The 22,336-nt window shown below is 41.3% G+C and overlaps 1 protein-coding gene and 1 long non-coding RNA gene across 8 annotated transcripts in view; one reads left to right on the top strand and one right to left on the bottom strand.

The window, feature by feature from the left end:
- Positions 1-11,016, bottom strand: part of PRDM5 (PR/SET domain 5) — a 195,644-nt gene extending 184,628 nt beyond the window's left edge. For 2 of the 7 annotated variants that reach the window (XM_021101640.1, XM_021101646.1), the window contains exon 1: positions 9,436-9,770. In XM_021101640.1, coding sequence (XP_020957299.1) covers positions 9,436-9,528 — 93 coding nt within the window. In that variant the 5' untranslated portion in view covers positions 9,529-9,770. The other 5 variants (XM_021101643.1, XM_021101642.1, XM_021101645.1 and 2 more) reach the window with 5 other exon arrangements.
- LOC110262018 lies at positions 14,276-18,335 on the top strand. The gene is made up of 3 exons (XR_002346502.1): positions 14,276-14,610; positions 15,197-15,421; positions 16,256-18,335. It is a non-coding gene; the product is annotated as an uncharacterized LOC110262018 (long non-coding RNA).

The following is a 22,336-nucleotide window of genomic DNA, read 5'->3' as shown; positions in this document are numbered from 1 at the left end:
TCAAGTTTACTGCTTCTTTTCTCAGCTGAGTCAAGTGTCCTGGTGAGTCTGCCAAAGGAATTCACCTTTGAAACCGGGGTTTTTATTTTTGGCATTTCCACTGGATTCTTTCTTATAGTGTCCGTGTCTCAGCTGAAATCTCCCTATATTCTTACATGTCATTTCGTAAGAATAATTCCTCTGCTCAAAATCCTGCAGTGGCTCCCCATTTCATTCAAAGTAAAGCCAGTGGCTTTACAATGTCCTGAAAGGCCCTAAGCAATGTAAGCCTAGTACCTTTCCTTCACTATCTCTCTGATCTTCTCCCCTAGTACTTGCCCCACCCCACCCCACCCCCCGCCGCACCCCCGCCTCAGGCTAAGACCACTCCAGCTTCACTGGCCTCCTTCCACCTGGAACACAACAGGTAAACTCCCAGTTTAGGGTCTTTGCTCTAATTGCTGCCTAGAATGTTCCTCCCCTAAAAATGTTTGGTTACTTTCTTCCCATCCTTGAAGTCACTGCCCAAATTTCCCCTGCTTAGTAAGAATTAAGTGAATCGCCTATTTAGAATAACATCCCCCACACACACCCAGGCACTCTGCCAAGTCAACAATACCCAGCTCTACTTTTTTTTCTTTTGCACTTATCAACTTTTGACAAAGTATAAAATTCATCTCATCATTCACTGTTAATTCTTCTGTCTGCCCTCATTAGAATGCAAGCTCCACAAGAGCCAGAATTTCCATTTTGTTCACTACTGTATACCAAATGTCTGACACAGATCTGGGTGATAAACATTTACTGAATAATTGTGTAAAACAAAACCTGAACAAATGAAAATTATGGCATAGCCTCTCACACACCATGTTCAGTTATTTAAAAATAAATTAGAGCCAAAGCAGATAGCTTAGAGGGACATCTATGAGATCTGCTGAATGAGAAATGCTAGATATGTTTACTCTTTTCTCATTTTTGTAAAATAACTTTTTTAAAGTGTATGAATAGGTATGTGCCCATACTCAAGAAAATGGGCATGGATAGAGCATTTTATCAGTATGGAGAAAAATAATTTTTGGTTTTTTCCCCAAATATAAAGGATATATGGAATAATCTGACCTCAAATTTTGATTAATGCCCTTATTGTTGATATAACCTTCCTCACAGTGAGTTCCCAATAATGGCCACCTTGAAGACCTGTTGGAGGGCTTAACTACAAACTGTGTAACACACCTAGTAACTACTCTGTCATTACCCTTCTGTCACCAGCAACTAGCCCAGTGCCTAACAAATGCAGTCACCCAATAAATATTTGCTGAAAGAATTAACTGTAGCTGTTATAAACACAAAAAACCAAAATGAATCTGCAATACCACCAGAAAACACAAAGTTGCACTAAGTCACTCTCGTACAGTGTAAATGTGTGACAGAAAAGAGATAGCACACATGACAGGCAGAGATGATGATTATTTTCCCTCTGATTATGTTTTCAGATTAGTTATCATCAGCCACCAGGAGCTACAGGCAAACATTTACCAGCAGAATTTTAACCCTAGCATGAAGATCCACTGTTCCAGTCACCTTCTAAACTGATAAACAAAATACCTTATTCCACAGAATCTAGTCTTTTTAATGCATGGTGATTTTTCCTCTATGCTTTTTTTACTTACTTTTATTACATTTTTTGGTTTTTCTCTTTCACCTAGTTTTCTTTCTTTTTTGTCTTTTTAGGCCCACACCCATGGCATATGGAGGTTCCCAGGTTAGGGGTCAAATCAGGGCCATAGCGGCTGGCCTATGCCACAGCAATGTGGGATCTAGCCACATCTTTGACCTACACCACAGCTCATGGCAACACCGGATCCTTAATGCACTGAGCGACGCCAGGGATGAACCTGCGTCCTCATGGATAGCAGTGAGATTTGTTTCTGCTGTGCCATGACAGGAATTCCCTCCCTTGTTTTTCTAACCCTATACAACTTGCCTCTTCTTTTAAGGTTATTGTATTTTCACAAATTCAGATTCGTACCTTTATTTCAGGTATTTTTCACTTGGGATTTTACCTCACCAAATGTCTCTGTCTTGTCTCTCAAAGTGAATCAAGGTTCCTCCCTTGGTATGAAGGACAGAGAGATGGTATTTCGGAAAAAAAAGGAACTTGCATATAGCTGTGAGCTGCAAGACTCCATGCAAAGCTTCTCTGGGCTTCAATGTCTCCATCTGTAAAATGAGAATGTGCAAACCGGATTCCCTCTGAGGTTCTTTTAAACATTTAGAACATGATCAGAATTGACTCTTTCCACCTCTGCTTCTCATATATAATATACTTTCTCTTCCTCTTTATAAGGGAACCATCCACCCAGGTTTTACTGTATAAATGCCAACCATGTTGACCTCTGCCAGAATCAACACTGAAAACAAGGCAGAATAGTCATCAACATGGTAGATCCATAATGCACTCATTTAACTGGCACCAGTATGTGAAGAAGACTCACTATAAAATGTTCACATAACGTGGGCAAAGAATTATACTTTGGAGCCAGGGTAGGATGTGTAATGACCAGCCAAAAAAGTTGACCTCCTAACCCCTGGACTCTGTGTCTTACCTTACACAGTAAAAGGGACTCGGTAGATGCAATTGTATTAGGGAAATTGACAGGGGAGATTATCCTGGATTAAGTGGGTAGGCCCAGTCTAACCACAAAGATCCCTATAAGAGGAAGCAGGAGGGTCCGAGTCAGATAAGGAGATGGGGTGACAAAAGCAGAATGATATGGGGCCCTGAGCCAAGGAATGAGGGCAGCCTCTAGAAAACTGCAAAAGGCAAGGAGGTAAACTCCCTCTAAAGTTTCCAGAAGGAACCAGTCCTGCCCACCCATTTTAGATTTATATTCTCCAGAAACTAATAAGATGACAAATTTGTGGCTGTTTTAAGCCACTAAATGTGTGATAATTTGCTACAGGAGCAACAGGAAACTAAGGCCTCAACACTGCCAGTAAGTTTTGCTCTGAAAAGCAGTTGCAGGTAAGATCCCAGGGTATCTGGCAAGTTTGTACTAGCATCCTGAATTTGTTCATAAGAAGGGAAAAGTGTCGTGGAGACTGCTCGGAGGTTCATGGGCCCAAGATGCCACTCAGGAGCCCATTAGGCAAAAAAAATCACAAGGATGAGAGGGAAGGAAGCTAAGAATTGACCTACCCCTGAGGGGTCGATTCACTGTGGCTGGTGTGTATCAAGTGAAGGAGACCTGAGTGCTCTTAACTGCTTCTACTGGAATGGGAGAACAGAAATCTAGGAACAATATAATCCTTATTTCATTTATATTTAGTTATATCCTTTTGTGCATATCTTCAGCTTTCCTTTCAGTCTTTTAGTTCTTTTGAAAATTACAAACCCAGCTCAGCTACGCTAAGAGTATGCAAGTTAATGGGCTTCCACATATAAAGAAAAATAACTACTCAGAAGATGAGGTAAGGTTTTAGCCCACTAATGAAGACGGAATTGGAAAGGAATAAAAAAAAATTTAAGATCGACATAAGCACAACAGAAAAATTTTGACAAGAAGTAATCACTGAACAATTATGTAATCTGTAAATTAGTGATAATAATAAGCCTTTAAAGACTGTTGCACAATAAAATAACAATGCAAGTTAACAGTAAACAGAAAACCCAGACTTCAAAACGTGTGATTGAGAGTGAGTGTTCCAGGCTGCCCCCAGGCTCCACTATGCAAGGTGATGCTTCCGGAGAAATGTTAACAACTTCCCTGGTCTGAAATAAGGTTTATTACAAGGTCTAGCACATATAAGGACTGCTTCAGTTTTACTTCCAACAATTCTACCTATAAACCATTCAACTGCAGCACAAGTGATTAAGAGCACAAGATCTGGTTAAGCTCACTGAAATCAGTATCATGAGTCACCACTTAGTCTCTGTCACCCTGGCAATACACACAGGCCCATCATTCTTTGCCTCAATTTCTTCGTCTGAGAATAGGTATAACAGCAGTATCTACTTCATGGGGTTAGTGGAAGAGTAAAATGAAACAGCACATGGAAACTTAAAGTGCTTAACAATAAGACGATATTAATAATAATAATGTGACCACATAAATTCAACTCCATAAAGCCTTTTCCCCCAGCATTTTCTGATGACAGCTGTCATGACGACGGGTTTCTCCCTCTAATGCCACACAATCTCACAACCTCATGTTGTCGTCTATCACAGAACTAGTCAGACTGTATGGTAACTGCTGTTTTTCTGTTTCCCCGATCAGGCTAAAAATTACTATAACTCTGTAATTCTATTCTCTAATACACTGCCTAGCAAAAATCAATCCATACATACAATGGAATTTGGACATTTAATATACAAAAATATAATTGTTTAGCCCTTATATTATACCTACATTTTCTCAACGAAGTTTTAAGTCCCAGAGTACAGCAAAAGAAACTCTTTATCAATACTATTCAGTACAGTGTCCTATTTCTACTAGATACTTAGTGAATGTTGGCTGTTTTTGCTGTTCTTTCACCAGCACACCCTACAATTGAATGTACTGGTTTCCAGTATGTTAAACTTCCCATGTAAGCAACTGGCCCCAAGATCTACCCAACTGATCAAGCCCCCAACTGAGTCATCTTAGATTTTTCTCCATGATTAGCCTCATTCAATCCACTCAAAGATCCTGGTGTTTCTACCTCTGAACTACACCTTGAATCTGAACAGTTTCCTCTGTCCTCAGCACGACCACCTTAGTCCAAGCTCACTGAACCCCTTCCCTATGTGTTCTCCTACCTGGCTCAGCTCCTTCAGGTCTCATGCAGATGTCACCTCCTCTCAGAAGTCTTCCCTGCCAGCATGCCCAAGTAAGAGGCTCCACCTCCATTCACTCTGTAATGCATCACCCCATTTATTTCTTTCACTTAACATATGCAATAATTATCTTGGAAACCCTCTCTTTTTACATTATTTACTGCCTCTCCCCCCGACAAGAAAATAAGCTCCAGGCAGACAAAGACCTTGTGGGTTTTGCCCACCTGTGTACCCCAAAGGCCTAGCACAGTGCCTGCCACAAATGAGAGATTACAGGTCTGCTAGTCAGAGGGGAAGAAAAACCAACACCCTAAACAAACCTCAAAGAAACGAAGACTGGTAGTGGTATATTTGCCACCTTAACCCTTCCCATAAAATCACAGAATCTGAAAGCTTAAGAGCTTGCAGAAATCTTACGCTTTACCTTCTCGGTTTGGGGTTCAAACATAATGTCAAACACACACCCACTGGTTAACCACATAAACTGGCAGTGGAAAACAGGGTCATGATATGAAAAATGTAATGTAGTAAGGTGTTTACTTACCTTTTTTTTTGTATACTTACCATATTAGCCTTGACTAATACTAATTTTAATCTGCATAGTGAGCTAGAATTCCACATCTTTTTTGCAACATAAAACTATATTCATGGATAATACATAGCAAGTATTTAGAATATAGTCTAGCACACACCATGCTAAAGTGCTAAATTTACTTTTTTTTTTTATCTGCAGCACATGGAAGTTCCTGGCCTAGGGGTAGAATCAGAGCTGCAACTGAGGCCTAACCAACAGCGACAGCAATGCCAGATCCAAGCCGAACTTGTGGCCTTCATCACAGCTTGCAGCAATGCCAGATCCTTAACCCACTGAGCAAAGCCAGGAATCGAACCTGCATTCTCCTGGACATTATTTTGGGTTCTTAACCCACTAAGCCACAATGGGAACTATTTTTTATTATTCGTATCATTAGCAAACTGCAGTGTGTGTAAGTGTGAATGAACTCAGACCTCCTTTTTCTACTCAAGAGCTTTCCAACAACTCATTCTTTCTCCAAGAACAGTAATGGCTCACACAGAAATATCTACCAGATGACTCTCTCTTCAGGCAGTCTCTTATTTCCATAGTGGCCAGAAAATAAAGTCTTTTCCATTTCTTCTTTTTGTCATTTTGTAGCTTTTATTTCAAAAAAGGATGAGGAAGCAGAAGCAGCTGCAGCACCAGGCCTGCAAAGAAGGATATGCCAAGGAAAAATCTAGTAGGACTAAGGTAGAGACAGGGAATTAGGTGACTCTGCTGCAGCAACTCCATTCTAGGAAATACTGCATTAAAAGAGTTGGATCTCGAAAAGGATTGCAGGGAGTTCCCATTGTGGCACAGTGGTTAATGAATCTGACTAGGAACCATGAGGTTGCGGGTTTGATCCCTGGCCTTGCTCAGTGGGTTAAGGATCTGGCATTGCCATGAGCTGTGGTATAGGCTACAGATGCAGTTCAGATCCCGAGTTGCTATGGCTCTGGTGTAGGCCGGTGGCTACAGCTCCGATTAGACCCCTAGCCTGGGAATCTCCATGTGCAGCGGGAGCAGCCCTAGAAAATGCAAAAAGACAAAAAAAAAAAAAATTTAATTTAAAAAAAAAAAAAAGGATTACAGGAGCCTATTGGGAAAGGAATCCCGAACCAGTGAAGGTAAAAGAGTCTAGCAGGATCTTCCAACATCGCTACACGGTCTGGCTTAGAGTTGCTGAATTGAAATCAATAGATGACTTGAATTACAATCATTTTTAAAACAACTGTTACACAAGCATATGTGTTACCAAAGTGTGATAATACATCTTTAATTTCCAACATACCTAAGTGATAATTCCAAAAATTTGTTTAGAAGGAGAACATAAAAATTTTTAAGTAAGGTCCTTAATACAGCTGCTGAAATACTCTCAGACCCTTTGATTTATGGCCAGAGTTAAACCTAGTACAGGTAACTTGGAAAATAGTTAAGCACTGAGAAACTAGATGCAAACAGGTAAATGATACATCAGTATTCTAATTCAGCCTTACAGCACAGTGAAAATCTACTATGCGATTTCAACTCTGCCCTCAGCTTTTGGAAAGCAAAGGAGGTGAAGCTGACTCCAGGGTCATTTCTGGCATCAATGAATACGCCTATGATCAATGACCTTGTGATTGAGTACCTTGTGATCACAACTAAACTATGTCACTAATAGTATATCATTTGGATTTACTGCAAACATCTGCATACTCACTTGAACTACAGCAAAGCATTCTAGATGTGACCTGATTGAAAATACCCATGTGTTTTACATGTTGAAATTACATAAGCCAGAAAAAGATAAGTATCTGTTCTGTACTGCGGTAATAAAATGCAATATGATATGATTTGGGAAGCCATTTACTCCATGCCCTCAAATAATAAAAACTTCCAAATAACTGAATTCACAGAAAAATAATTTGGAATAAAAGTATCAAAAGAATGTATTTTGCCAGCTTTTCTAAAACCTTAATAATAAGGCAAAAATAAGGATTTAACAATTCTAATATTTGTACAATATTTTGTATATTACTATCAACAACATTAAACGAAATGTGTTTATGACTTCATGTTGTGGATCAGCAGGTTAGGAACCTACTATCCATGGGGATGCTGGTTCAATCCCTGGCCTCCCTCAGTGGGTTAAGGATCCGGCATTGCCACAAGCTGCCTAGTAGGTCACAGATGCAACTCAGATCTGGAATTGCTGTGGTGTAGGCCGGCAGCTGCAACTCCGGGAACTTCCATATGCCAAAAGTGTAGCTGTGAAAAGACAAAATAATAACAATAATAAAGAACCGTGTTTAATTTTTAAGCAAAATTATTTTTAGTCCTGAGACCTTCAAGAAAACTCTATTTTGGATTTTCATATCTTGTGAGAAAGAATTAAAAGCAGAATTTCAACTTCTGCTTTGGAAGAATGCTGACTTCAACATTTATCCGTTAAGCAAAAACATCTATTCAGTAAACCTCTAATTCGGATCAAGTGGTTACTCCTGCTTTTCACCTTTAAGCATTCTCCCAAACTCCAATTTGAAGGAGTAAATAGGGGGATAATTGCTTGCAATTTTACCCTGGGAGATGCTTTCAGGCCCTGCTGTCAATGAAGTCCTTCTGAAGCACCTGTTCAACTTTTTTCACGTGCTCTTTAGGTGAGGGAGTGGGGAGATTAATACTGAGATGGTAGACATCATGGTGTCTCCACTGCATCTTATGACCCTCTTGTTAGTATATCTTATCTGAATAAGCCTGGTCTTGCCCAAACCTCCATTTTTCAAAATATCTGCTAGCAAAGTGGGGGTCAGAGGGTGCAGAGAAGCCGGCAGAAACAGATTTGGAGGAGTTCCCTCCTGGCGCAGTGGTTAACGAATCCAACTAGGAACCACGAAGTTGCCTTGCTCAGTGGGTTAAGGATCCGGCGTTGCCATGAGCTGTGGTGTAGGCTGCAGACGCGGCTTGGACTGTGCTCTGGCACAGGCCGGTGGCTACAGCTCCGATTCGACTCCTAGCCTGAGAACCTCCATATGCCCCAGGAGCGGCCCAAGAAATGGCAAAAAGACAAAAAAAAAAAAAAAAAAAGAAAAAGATTTGGAAAGAATATGAGTTTTGGACTAAGAAGGATCTGTTCAAGCCTAACTCACTCAGCAGGAAATTTAACCCGGAAGCACTTGTCATCTTCTCTCCTACACGAGGATTAAGGCTGTTTTCACTGGAGTGTTGTGCCGGTGAAATTACTCACAGAGGTAAAGTACCAGCCCTAGCACCAAGTATCTGCTCAATAAACGCTGGCTTTCATCACCCTGGACACTTCACCACTGCCTCCTTGGTTTTAGACTTAACACATCCTGCAAAACGGCTATAGCACAGGTCTCCTCAAAAGCAAAGATTTGGAATTTTCCAATGATCTTCCCCTAGGCCTTTGCTTTCAACTTCCAACACTTCTAGGCGGTTCTTTATGGCCAGGGCAAGGTGATCTTACTCTATCTCTAAATTTCTGGATGGAGAGAGGAAAATCCAAAGAAGCTGAGAGAAAAGTTCAGAAAATAAAACATTAACCAGTTGGAACCTCCTAGAATTCACAAAAGGCGTCTAGGAAGGAGGTTAAGTACTGCGGGGCGTCGGCGCTCTTGGCGGCGCCTCCATCCCCACTGGGAAAGCCAGGCGTTTCTGGTCATATTATTCATCCCAAAGGCAGAAAGGCGGCTGCGGAAGACACCCGCCCACGTGTGCCTATGCCAACGCCAAGACGCGGCTAGCTCCCGGACCCGAGGAAGAGGGAGGCTCCATCCCGACCCACTTCCTGCAGGGGAGGAAAGACATCTTGCCGCAGGGCGGCCGGCGGCAGTTCCGCCCCTGGACCGGCCGGCTGCGAAGCGCGCCCAGCCGACACCTACGTGGCGCTGCCCGCTCGGGAGGCGCGACGGGTGAAGGCCGCCCCCGCCGCCCCAGCCTCCCCGCGGGGCTCCCGGTCGGCCCGGCGAGGGGCGACGCGAGTGAAGCCCGCGGAGCCCCCGGCCCTGAGGAGCGGCGAGCCCTGGAAGCGCGGAGCGCGCGGCGGGAGTAGGGGCGCGCAGGCCGCCGCCGGGTCACCCACCTTTCTCACTCTGCGGGCCGTGTAGAGCCCCATCCCGTCCTGAACCCGGGAAGACTTCAGGGAGAACCTGTCCGGCACGTACATGCCCAGCATTTTCCCAGCCGCGGCCGCCGCCTCGCTCAACACCAGCGCTCTGCGCCCAGGAGGCGACACATTGAAATTTGGGGTGCCGGGGTGGAGGGGAGAGGCCGGCGGGAAAGGAGGAAATGGAGTTTTTCTCCCAGAATCCCCACCTCCCCGCGGATTCCAGGATCCCCCGCGGCTCAGCCCCTCCTCGTCCCGGGTCTGCCGAGGCCGGGAGCCGCAGAGGCCGCTGCTGCCATTGCTGCCGCGGGGGCGTGAGGGGCGCGGGCCGGGGCGCTGCGGGCGCCGAGACGCTGCGGGCGCCGGGACGCCGCGCGCTGATTGGCTCGAAGTTGGCGGCTCGGACCCGCGCCCGGGCGCGGAGCCTCGAACCCGGAGGCTGGGGAGCCGAACCGACCCGCCCGCACCCTGCGCCGGGTTAGGCAGCGTGTGGACCCGCCCTTACCCGGCTCTGGGTTTTGCCCCTCTGAAGCGGTACTCCCAATCAGGGAATTTTAGTCCTCAGATGCAAAACGAAATGGGCCTTGACCGAGCCGGGACCATACACAGAAATAACTTTACAAGTTCTACAGTGAAAGCATACTTAGTGCCAGACTGCTGAGAGCAGTCCCTGAGGTCTAGGAAATTTTGATCCTTTTGCATCTGAGTTATGCTTCAGGTTTTTTTCATCCTTGTTTCAGAGTCTTGAACTCATAGGGGACCAATAAATAGGCTGATTAACGTTCAGAGAAAGGGGATGTACCCAGCCTGCCACTAACGCCTTTCAAATTAACTCAAAATTTGTCATGAATAACTGAATATTTAAGTCCAGCGGAAACTGGTTCTATTATGGTGTCCTAATCCCCAGGAAGTTCTTAAACTTCCAAAAATAAGCTATTCCTGAGTCCTCTCTTGCTTGAAAAAATCACCAGGCCAATTATTTTCAGACACAGAGCCGTGGAGACGGAGATGAGAGGGCATGCCTGCACAGTGGAATCTGGTATCACAACAGTGATGTGATGCCACACATCTTCTTTTAGTGCTTTTAATGAAGTTAGATTTTGCGCTCAGAAGAAAATTTTAAAAAAAGTTTCACCATCAAGAGGAACTGGGAACTCTCATTTTTCTTGATATTCTTGACAATTTTCTGTTCTGGGTTCTTTTCGTGAAAACTATTAATGTCACCAATAAACATTTGATGTTTCTTATCAACTAATAGTAATACTAATACTAATGATAATTTGCAAAATTAAAGACCATAGTGCTAAAAAAATTCAACTGAATAAATTTTAAAGGTCTTAAATGTTTTTTTCAACAATTCATGGTTTGGACAACATCCAATCTGGCAGGTAGAAAGGAGCTCTGAGGAACTGTACAAAATGAAAGACTTCTACAGGCAGAGGGGAGCAGGAACAGGGAAGCTTTACCTGGCAAAAAATGTGGATTGGCTATTGGAAAGGGTGTGTCTGTCTGTCTGTCTTTTAAGGGCTGCACCTGCAGCAGATGGAGGTTTCCAGACTAGAGGTCGAATCAGAGCTGTAGCTGCCAGCTGATACCATAGCCACAGCAACGCAGGATCAGAGCCACATCTGCAACCTACATCACAGCTTACGGCAATGCTGGATCCTTAACCCACTGAGCAAGGCCAGGGATTGAACCCAAGTCCTCATGGATATTAATCAGGCTCATTAACTTCTGATCCACAACGGGAACTCCACAAGTTTTCTTTCTTCTAGAAGATAGCAGGATTCTCTCAGGCGCATTACTAATGCTGATCAGGCACCTCCCAATCAGTTGGCTTAAGCTTCCATTTCTAGTAGAGCCGAAATTAATTAAGCCTCAGTTTGGTGATATATAAGTAACTCCACCTGGGACCTGTTGTCTTGTGAACAACACAAGCACCATGGAAATGATTTTTCAGATCTAAGGAAAGCCTTAGAACACAAACAGTTCCTAATTTCCTTAGTAGGATTTTATTAAAGTTTAGAAAAAGGTTTTTAAAGAAAAAAATCATGTTATAATAATATTTAAGATTTTAGAGAATGAAATAAATAAATGACTCTTTTTTTGAAAAACCAAAGGATAGTTTTGCCAGGAGTAAGTAGAACTATGCCTTAATCATTCTCTGAGTTTTAATCCCTGTGACCTACCGTCGAAGGCATCTTTTTGTAAGAGCACATAAATTAATAAAGTTTGTTTTGGGGGGAATTTGAAATGAGATGGCCTTGAAACATGTAATAGGGGTTCGGTAAATATGTCTTAATTAAAAGTCAATTCTGAAGCTAATCTGAGATTTTCAAATTAGTCAATGGTGAGCCTAGAATTCGTGTATTCCTCAAAGAATCTGGACTAAGTAGGTTTTTCCTGGAATCCTTTAAGCCAGTGCTAAAATGAGGCCAGACCAGGTCCACTGGGCCCAGCTGGAACCAGACCACAATCCAGAGAGTGGCCCATGGCACTTTTCCCAGGGCACTCTGTCCTTGTCCCCCAGAGCCTTTCATCCCTGGTCCTCAAGCCACACTGGCTCCTCAGTCAAATGCTCTGCCATGTCTCTTTGGGCACAAAAGTTTCCACAGTTTTTGGTCACTAAAGAGAAAAAGAAATGTTTTCTGGACTTAGTCTGACACAAGCCTCATTCACTGATGACCCTTGCTTTGGCATAGCTCCCTTTTGATTGCTGCTATGTTTCTGGGGAACAAAGTTGTCAGCTTGAGAATGCTCATCTTTCTGAACGTAGGCATCTTTACAAATTAGGATGTGTTTTTAAAAAAGTTTGTAAAGATAATGCTGAAATTAATAAAATGAAAAACTTTCCTTATCTTTTCTAAATCTCTGAGAGATTTTGTTACAACCAACACAAACATACATTTCATTAAAATATGCAATGTTCTTTTCATCTATTTATTGGAGTTTTCTGAAGATCTACTACCTAAAACATAGAAACCAGCAACAAAAGCTTCAAAATAATCTCTCTTACAACACATAAAAAAGGACACATGTTTGCCAAGTCAAAATGCACAATACTGACCGGAAATTTGATTTTGAAGCCTATAAGACAGTAGTGGTACAATGAGTCATTTCTTAAAACTTTTAAAGCTAGAAAGTGACCTTTCAATATTGTCTTTGAAAAACGGGAAATTAAAAGTCTGCTTTATATCAAGAGTTTAAATCCAACCTCAAAAAAAAATAAGAAAATAAAAATATTGATATTAAAGTACTACAATGCACCTGATTTACTTATTCGAGAGAATACTGCACTATCTTGACACAAGAGAAATTACTCCAAATACATTTCTCCTTACCTTCAAATTTGCTTTGGGAGGAAATTTTTTTCAATGTTATGCCTAAATTAAGCTCTAGTTATTTAATACAAACATGTGTACTGGTGCAGGCCTTGTATTTTTCACTACAGGGAAGACTTGAACTATAATTTTATAATCATTAATTATTTTGCCACACATACTTTCAGCTTCTTTTGAGTGTGTCTTGGTTATTAATGACTGTTTCCAACTGTCATGGGAGATTAAAAGCCTGATAGAAAAAAAAAATACCGAGGTTTATTTATCTTCAGTTTTCTGAGAGTCAGAAGGATTTTGTAGCAAATGAACATAAAACCAAGTTTCCTGAGCAAAAAAGAACAAAGATGTATTTGCTGTGACTCAAAAAAAGAAGAAAAAATCCTTAAAAATAAAATCTAGAGTGAAGTTGTTGGATTCCTGCTCTAAAGCCATTCTCTCCATGGCACTGATTCCATAGCAGCAATAGTGCCATGAAAAGATGACACTGAAACCTAAAAACGTCTGCCATTAAATTTTCCTTAGTCTCTTGTTTTTGAATGGCAATACAGAAGACGTGTATGCCGTACAAGAGAAGAATCATAAGATTATTTATTTAGAAGAAACCTAGAAGTTGCTGGAACTAGAGTAAGTGACCTTATAAAAAGAAAAGCCAGTTCCCATTGTGGCTCAAGGGTAACAAATCCAACTAGTATCCACGAGGATACGGGTTTGATCCCTGGCCTCGTTCAGGGGGCTAAGGATCCGGCTTTGCCGTGAACTGTGGTGTAGGTCGCAGATGTGGCTTGGATCTGGCACTGCTGTGGCTGTTGTGTAGGCTGGCAGCTGCAGCTCTGATTTGACCCCCTAGCCCCATATGCCCCAGGTGCAGCCCTAAAAAAAAAAAAAAGAAAAACCAAAGGATAAGTAGTTAGCTCATCCCAAAAGTCAGATGCTCTTTGTGGAGCAGATATCAGGGGAAACATGAAACTGTAGGAAAGTGAGAGGAAGAAACCAACAAGGATAATTATTTCCATGTATTGAGCCCAGTATATAGCAGATACTATCCATTACCTTAAAGCCATAACAGCCCTGCAAAGTAAATGTTATTAGCCCCATTTTACATTTACTAATTGCATGTTATTAGTCCCACTTAAGAGAAAGGTGATTGCTGTTCCCGTTGTGGCTCAGTGGGTTAAGAACCTGACATAGTGTCTATGAGGATCCAGGTTCAATCCCTGGCCTCACTCAGTGGGTCAAGGATCCGGTGTTGCTGCAAGCTGTGGTATAAGTCACAGTCACAGCTCAGATCTGGTGTAGGCTGGCAGCTGTAGCTCTGATTCACCCCCCCCCCGCCCCAGCCTGGAAGCCTCCATATGCTACAAGTGTGGCCTTAAAAAGAAAAAAAAATAATTAAGAGAAAGGTGATTGATCTTAATCAATTTCATGATTCCATGCAGTTGTAGAGGAAAAAACTCAGGATGGCTGATTCCAATGTCTCTCATTCTATCTCCAGCCGACTCAGGTCTGATTCACTCTCCACATAGACTTCCCATGAGGCTTAGCAGCACCTCCAGGACAAGCAGAACTCAAAACTCTCCACGTCTCTCTCTCATTCTCTCTCTCCCTCACCCTCTCTTTCTCTCTCTCTCTTTTCCAGGTCCCCATTCAGTCCTTCTCCAACTCCTCCTCTAGAACTCCACAGAAAATATGATTGGCCAAGGTCAATTAAATAGTTGCCCTATGGCCAGCTGCTCCAGTTTGATCGAAGGGACTGAGTCTAAAAGAAGACAGAACCATGTGATTCTCCAAGAATATGTCCTCTGCAGGAAGGACTGTAAGACTCCCCTTTTATGGAAAGTTTCTCTGAACCTGGCAGATATTTTGAGGCTCCACCTATTTATAACCAGAGCCTAGCTCATCCACAAATTTTTAATCCACAAAAATGATAATATTTAAGAGAATTAATTAACCAAAAAGCAATACCAATGCTCTTATGTTTGTCAGCACCACTCAATTTGTTCTACTGGTTTTCCTTTCCCTTACTAAAATAAAATGGTTACTGAACTATTATTTTTAAATGGGGTGGAGTTCCTGCTGTGGCGTAGTGTGTTAATGACCCGGCTTGTTTGTGTGGAGATGACAGTTTTATCCCTGGCCCCAGGCTGTACAGTGGGTTAAGGATCCAGCATTGCTGCAGCTGTGGCATACGTTGCAGCTGCGGCTTGGATTCATCCCTGGCCCAGGGAACTTCCATATGCTGTGGATGTGGCTGGAAAAAGAAGAAAATGGGGAAGCACTTTCTTAATATACCATTCAAAATGAGTAAGGAGGAACATAGTTTAAGCGATCAGTTTCTATAAAGTTTCTGATACTATGAAGATAGTAATTATTATTATTATTATGTCTTACTAATTATTTAGCACAGAGGCAATAAAAAAACTTTCCAGAGAAAGTGTTATTTGAAATGAACATCACAATTGAGTGCAGATGTCTTCGTGACCTGGCAATAAAAAGGGGCTCATACACAATGGATGATGTGATTCCCTACTGAATTGGGGTCTCCACAAGAAGACCTTGCTGCCAACTGTTCTTTCTTCTTACATTTGGCACATTGAAATTTCACACAGTATCTCATCATCAGAAAGGTAAGCTTCTAACTCCATCCTGTTATGCTGAATATGCAATCATAGCAAATTAATACTGTTTGAAAATCATTTTTTTTTTTTTTTTTTTTTTTTTTGCTTTTTAGGGCTGAATCCTCAGCATGTGGAGGTTCCCAGGCTAGGGGTTGAATCAGAGCTACAGCTGCTGGCCTACACCAGTCCAGTCACAGCAACACAGGATCCAAGCCACATCTGTGACATACACCACAGCTCATGGCAACACCAGACCCTAAACCCAATGAGCGAGGCGAGGGATTGAACCCTCAACCTCATGGTTCCTAGTCAGATTCATTTCCACTGCACCACAACAGGAACTCTAAGATCATTAATTTTAGAATTTCCTCAGTTGTTTCCAATTGCAACCAAGTATAATATTAACATATTTTACATATGAATGAAAAATATATTTTACTTGGCCTCCTAAAGAAAATAATATTCCTTAACATTGGTTTACTTTGGGGATTTTTTGGCTGTGCCTGTGGCACTTGGAAGTTCCCAGGCAAGGTACTGAACCCATGCCACAGCCGCTGCAGTGATAAGGGCAGACCCTTAAACTGCTGCGCCACAAACTCCCTGGTTTACGTTGTTTTAAAGTCTTTGTAACTAGGCAGTAGTATATGACTGTCACTTATTGCTAACACAACAAAATTTTCTGTTGCTGAAATAGGTCTATCAATCTTAAGCTTTTATATCCAAACCTAACTTGTGAAGTATAATCTTTAAATCAAATAACCTGACTGAAATAAGAAACAATATATTATTCTGAAAGTTACTAATACTGCTTGCCCTGAAGGTAACTTAAATTCTTTGTTATAGGAAGCTTGTTAAAATATGGAAAACCAAACCTGAAGCCTTCTGGCTGTGTGACAGGTGCATTCTCTGGAGAAAAGATACCAAAAAATTTCAAATAATCAAATACGGCAAAAATAACAGATTCTCTTAACCATTGGGTCAAATGTTTCCTCCATGAATTATAATCTAGCCAGCCTTTGCACTGTTGTTCTCTTTGCCTGAGAAATTCAGTTATTTTAAGTCTTTCTTTATAAAAGGCCACTATGCAGCTGTGAAGAAAAAATTGGCATCACACTGATTCCTCAAATCATCATTTCTAAATGTTTCTGCAAAATTTTCCTATAAAGAACCTTGGACTAGAAGGAAGCAAAAAGACTTTTTAAAAAATCACATAGACTGTGCCAGAGTCTGTGCTAAATTATACAGGCAACCCACAAAAATAGCTTCTGGAAACCTCTTCCTCCAGACATAACTGCCAGAAGAGTGTCCCCCCATTGCTCCTACCATGGGAAACTCCTTTCTATTAGGAGAGCTTCCCAGTCTCTGTTGCAGTGGTGGGGAGTCATGGAAACAGCAAGAATTTTGGAATCAGGGAATATGGAGTTTGAATCACAGATCTGAGAAGTATTAACATGAGACCATAGGAAAGGTTAACAACCACTCTAAAACTCTATTTCCTTGTCTGTGCAATGAGAATGATAATGCCTCTTCTGCAGAGCCCCAGGCACAAAATAGTTTCAAAATAAATGGAAGTTAGTATTATTATTATTACCATGGATCAAGACTAAGTTTCATAACTATACTTCAACATTCCTCACCAAACCATCTGGGTTTTGCTATAATTACACAGAAATGAGTCTATTAACTTGCACTGTGGCACACGGCAGCCCCCAATTATCTTTCCAGGACAAGAACAATATCTTTAATATCCGTATAATGCTGGCTATAAGACAATGCTGCTTCCACCAAAACAAGCCGGATCCTAAAAACTGCCTATGGGAGCTGGTCAGAACCTTTTTTCTTCTCTGGACTCATCGATCACATATGTCTCTCAAAGGAGGAATAAATAAACCCACGAGTCGGCAAACTGTGTTAAACATATTCTCTCAGTTTGAAATTCTTGATTATACTCCCAATTGATTTATAATTTCATACGTTTTTCAGTTTTTAACTCAAATCATCTGGTATCCACTTAAAAAAATAAATCTGTAAGACCATCATATATTCCTTCAACAAGTATGTTTAGAATTCCCAACTATGTGCCGAACACAAAGAATAGCCTATACAGGTCTATCAGACTTTGCAAATTCAAGAGTGCATAAAAATATTACTGTAAGGGGACACTACTTTTTTTGGGGGGGGAATGAGGAGAATAGGAGTCAAGGGGTCTATTTAATGTGCTACAAGGGACAAATGTCCCATGTAGTCCTTGTTTCTGCCCAGCTGGAGGTAGAGTGACTCTCTGGGGAAATAAAGTCTTCCTGACAAGGAGGCTTCAATAGCATTTGTCACTATAGACTTTATTTTACCAGTAGAAAGGGAACACAAAAATGGAGCAGTAACACTATCTTGCAGGGACACAGCAAACATCCTGCAGGGCCTAAAGGAAAGAAGAAAGCCTATTCTAAGCATCAATTGATAAAACTCAGTGTTAATACGTTGTGTTTGAGCAAGTGCACAAGTTCCTAAAAGTAGAAGTTGATAGGACATTTTAACTTAAAAGAGCAAATGCGAGGAACATATTAAACATGAGAGTCAGGGGAGAGGATTCACAAAGGCCAAACTGATGCTTTACACAACATGTTAGGAAATGGGAAGACATGGGACAAATACCAGAACACAACACATCTAGCGTATGTAGTAAACAGTACACACAACACATGATGCATTGGTGTGAGGAATAAAATGCAGATTGTTCTGAGAGGATAAGCCGTATTACCTTAAATAAATCTTTCATTAGGTACTAAAGTTCCTCCAAAAGCAATTAACTGTTGACGCAGGAATTCCCATTGTGGTTCAGCTGTGACAAACCCAACTCATGGGTATGAGGACTTGGGTTTGATCCCTGGCCTCACTCAGTGGGTTAAGGATCCCCATGGCTGTGAGCTGTGAGGGAGGTCGCAGATGTGGCTCGCATCTGGCATTGCTGTGGCTGTGCTGTAGGCTGGCAGCTGTAGCTCTGATATGACCCCTAGCCTGGGAACTTCCATGTGCCGTGGGTGCGGCCCTATATATAAATAAATATCAATGCAATTGGGAATGACTTTTACCTATGCTCTGCCATCAAAAGTCTGATGCCCAGAGTAGGCAACGCACAATGAGCAAAATACCTTGCAGAATTCTGTTCACACAGGACTGAATTTTTTCTGGGATTGCTGTTATTATAATATTTAGAAAAGATAATTAAAGTCAACACCAAATAGAATTGAAATCTTTGTAATTGTTTTCACACAATGAGAATATAGAGATGAAATAATATGAGTTAATCTTAAAACTATTTGGTTCATTTATTTTGGATTCCTGGGTTCAATATTTCATATACATTCCTCTTTTCCACCCTCTATTTCCTTTCCTTTTGCCTGCCAGTCTCCTGGAGCTCCAGTGTTATTATATGCTATAAAAAATATTTTACTCATGCAATTGAAATGCTTTTTAACTTTCAAGCTCAGTAGGGGAAGATGGGGAGGTTAATTCTCCAGTTTTATATTTTTTCATGGAAAATGAAAGTCAAAACCTGAAAAGTAGCAACCTGCAGTAAAACATTATTTTTCTTCTTTTCCCAATATGTCTAAATGGCATCAAGTTCAAATACTTTATTACAGATAATCCTAGCCAATTTAAAGGTCCAATTTCTCAATAAAACATGAATCAGGAAAAGTCAGTATCTTGCAAATGTGATTCCAAATTTTGCCCTTAAATAGTCTAACTAAATTTCCACTCACTTCAGTAGGAGTTATAAAAAGTACATCTGAAGGGAGAATTTGGCCCATGAAATTTAAAATGATTGTAGGGTAAGTAAAATGTTTCTTATGCTTATGATTATATAGTAACTGTGGAACTTTCAAAAGGAATACATTAAAAGCCTATAATATAGCAAAATTCAACTAAAAAGAACTTGTTAATTTCACTAGCTTTGAAGCGTTTTAACACATTTTAAAGAAAACATCTAATAAAAAAGGCTCTATTCATTCATTCAAAAATACTTAGTCATACCACAACACATTTTTTGAAAGGGTAAGTATTTCCTAGCTCAGTAATATTCCATATGACAATTAGCTCTAATGTAAAATCTGAAAAAGATCCAAGTATTGCCTATATTAAGAAAGAACCATTTTGGTCCATGTAAGAAATTTAGTTGCAATCAAAGGATCCTAACACTTGTTCTAAGAAAACTAGAGATAAATAGTGAATGACTAAAATAATTTAAAAACTACCCCAAAAAACTGGCTTTATTTTTAATTATTTTCATTGGATTCATGAGCCAAAGTTTGTTTCAGATCTTTTTTTTTCCCCCTCCAATGGCCACACCCACAGCATATGGAAATTCCCAGGTCAGAGATTGCATCCAAGAGGCAGCTGCAAACTATGCTGGTAGCTGCAGCAATGGGTAGATCCTTTAACCCCTTGCACTCTATTATGCCCCCACTGTGCTGGGCCCGGGATCAAACTGGCACCTCTGCAGGGACCCAAGCTTCTGCAGTTGGATTCTTAACCCTCTGCTCCATAGCAGAAACTCCCTTAGATCTTCAGTGATGCAACCTCAATATGTTTAATTACTCCAATTTTTCTACTTTAGAAAGTGCTGTGGGCATCCCTGCTTGAAATAATAGCTCTCTGTTTATCAGATGTTTTGGACTTAGATTCACTTTTGTCTTGTCTTACCTCTTCCAAGGTTGTTTAGCCCCTCAAAGCCCCACATCTAACTATTGTTAATATTTATATAATGTCCTCACTCTAGCTTTTCTTTGCTTGAATGCACTGTAGACATCACTGCTAGATTAATATTCCTTAAATATTATCTTGACAGTCCTTTAATAAGTTGCATAAGTCCATATACCAAATGTATATTCCAAATCCTTTTCCTGAAATCAAAGTTGTCCATAATCTGGTTTCCCCCGACTCTGCCAACCTTCTACTATTTTTTTAGAATCCCCATTCAACTGATTTCACTTATTCTCTCAAACTTTGTGACAGCTGGCTCAATGTTGTGCTTACATTTTTCCCATTGCCTGAAATGTCCTCCTCATTATTTTCTTCTCATTTAACTTCTGTCATCCTTGACAGTCCAATCTGTGTCTCATCTTTTCCATGAAACCACTTCTGATTGTCACAATTGGAAGTGATATCTCCTGCTTTTATTTTTTTTTTAATTTTTATTTAATTTTCTTTTTATGGCCACACCTGAGGCATATGGAGGTTTTTGGGCCGGGGTCAAATTGACGCTGCAGCTGGGGCCTGTGCAACAGCCACAGCAGAACAGGATGCTTAACCCACTGAGAGAAGCCAGGGATTGAACCTGCATTCTCAGAGACACCATCAGGTCCTTAACCAGCTGAGTCACAATAGGAACTCCTACTTATTTATTTTTGGCCATATCTGCAGCATATGGAAGTTTCCGGGACAAGGGTCGAATCTGAGCCTCAGCTTGGATCAAAGCTACAGCTGCTACAATGCCATTTCCTTAAGACACTGTGCCATGCTGGGGATGGAACTTGTACCTCAGCGTCAAACCAAGCTACTGCATAGACAAGTCAGGTCCTTAACCCACTGTGCCACAGTGGGAACTCCCCTCCTGCTTTTATACAGTCATAGTTTGTTTTGTCTGCTCATTCATTTGGCACTTAATAATCACTATCTCACACTTAGGTGTGTGCGCCTGGATGTGTGTTTTTGTCTCACATTTACCTAATTAGGTTTGAAGAGCTTTGAAGGCAGATACTATGTCTTATACTTTATGCCTTTATCTAGCATCTCATTTTAAAGATAGTGCCGGGAGTTCTCGTCGTGGCTCAGTGGTCAACAAATCCGACTGGGAACCAAGAGGTTGCTGGTTCAATCTCTGCCCTTGCTCAGTGGGTTAAGGATCCAGCTTGCCGTGAGCTGTGGTGTAGGTTGCAGACACGGCTCAGATCTCCCATTGCTGTGGCTCTGGTGTAGGCCGGCGGCTACACCTCCAATTCGACCCCTAGCCTGGGAACCTCCATATGCTGTAGGAATGGCCCAAGAAATGGCAAAAAGACAAAAAAAAAAAAAAAAAAAAAAAACATAGTGCCAGAATACAAAGTGAGGCAGGTCATGCATTACACACCCCTCAGGGCTCCTGTCATATCATAGTTCACATGAACGGCTCCCCCTGGAGTTGTGCAGGGCACCACTTGCATGCTCATAAATGCCAATCTACTTATACAAGACACAGCATCAACTATTTGTGTATGATTTCTCTCTCTCTGGTGTCATTTCTCTAATGTTTTATAACAAAAATTTCTCAACAGTTCACAGCTTCCTTTGACTTCTTACTACTGAAGGGGGTAGCAGGATATGCCACCCAAAAATATGCCTTTTTGGCAGAAAGGATTATTTTAATCTGTTTATTTTTGAGAAACAGCAGGCACAGTGAAGCTCTGAACACAGATTAGAATTTCCCCCTCAGTAAGGGAAATTTACATTTATAAAGGAAATCTCCATTTGTAAGGTGCCTCCCTCCTGGTCCTTAGGAGAGAAGGTAGACCCTAAATCACTAGAAACTTACTAAGGAGAAGGCGGGGACTTCAATCTGCATAACAAATCTTACTAACACAAGGCTTTCCCTGGTAACCTCCCACAACTGACTTTGACCCTCTGCAAGACCTCAACTTCTTCCTTTTGTCTTTAAAGAAACTATTTAAGATGGTGGCTTGGGCTTTGTTGGAGAATTATTGAGTTTCCTTGGCATCTCCCATGTATATAATGAGGCATACATGTTAATAAACTTCTGTTCGGTTTCCTCTGGTTAATCTGTCTTTTATTAGTGGGAGGTTGTCTCAGCCAAGAACACAGAAAGGTAGAGAGAAAATTATTTTTCCTCACTTGCAATTTTGGTGACAAGGAACTGAAACTGGGCTGGGC

The sequence above is a fragment of the Sus scrofa genome, chromosome 8, assembly GCF_000003025.6.
Source record: "Sus scrofa isolate TJ Tabasco breed Duroc chromosome 8, Sscrofa11.1, whole genome shotgun sequence".
In the NCBI taxonomy this organism is placed as follows: domain Eukaryota; kingdom Metazoa; phylum Chordata; class Mammalia; order Artiodactyla; family Suidae; genus Sus; species Sus scrofa.
Note: the sequence above shows the minus strand (reverse complement) of the source record. Positions and strands in the feature narration are given on the sequence as shown.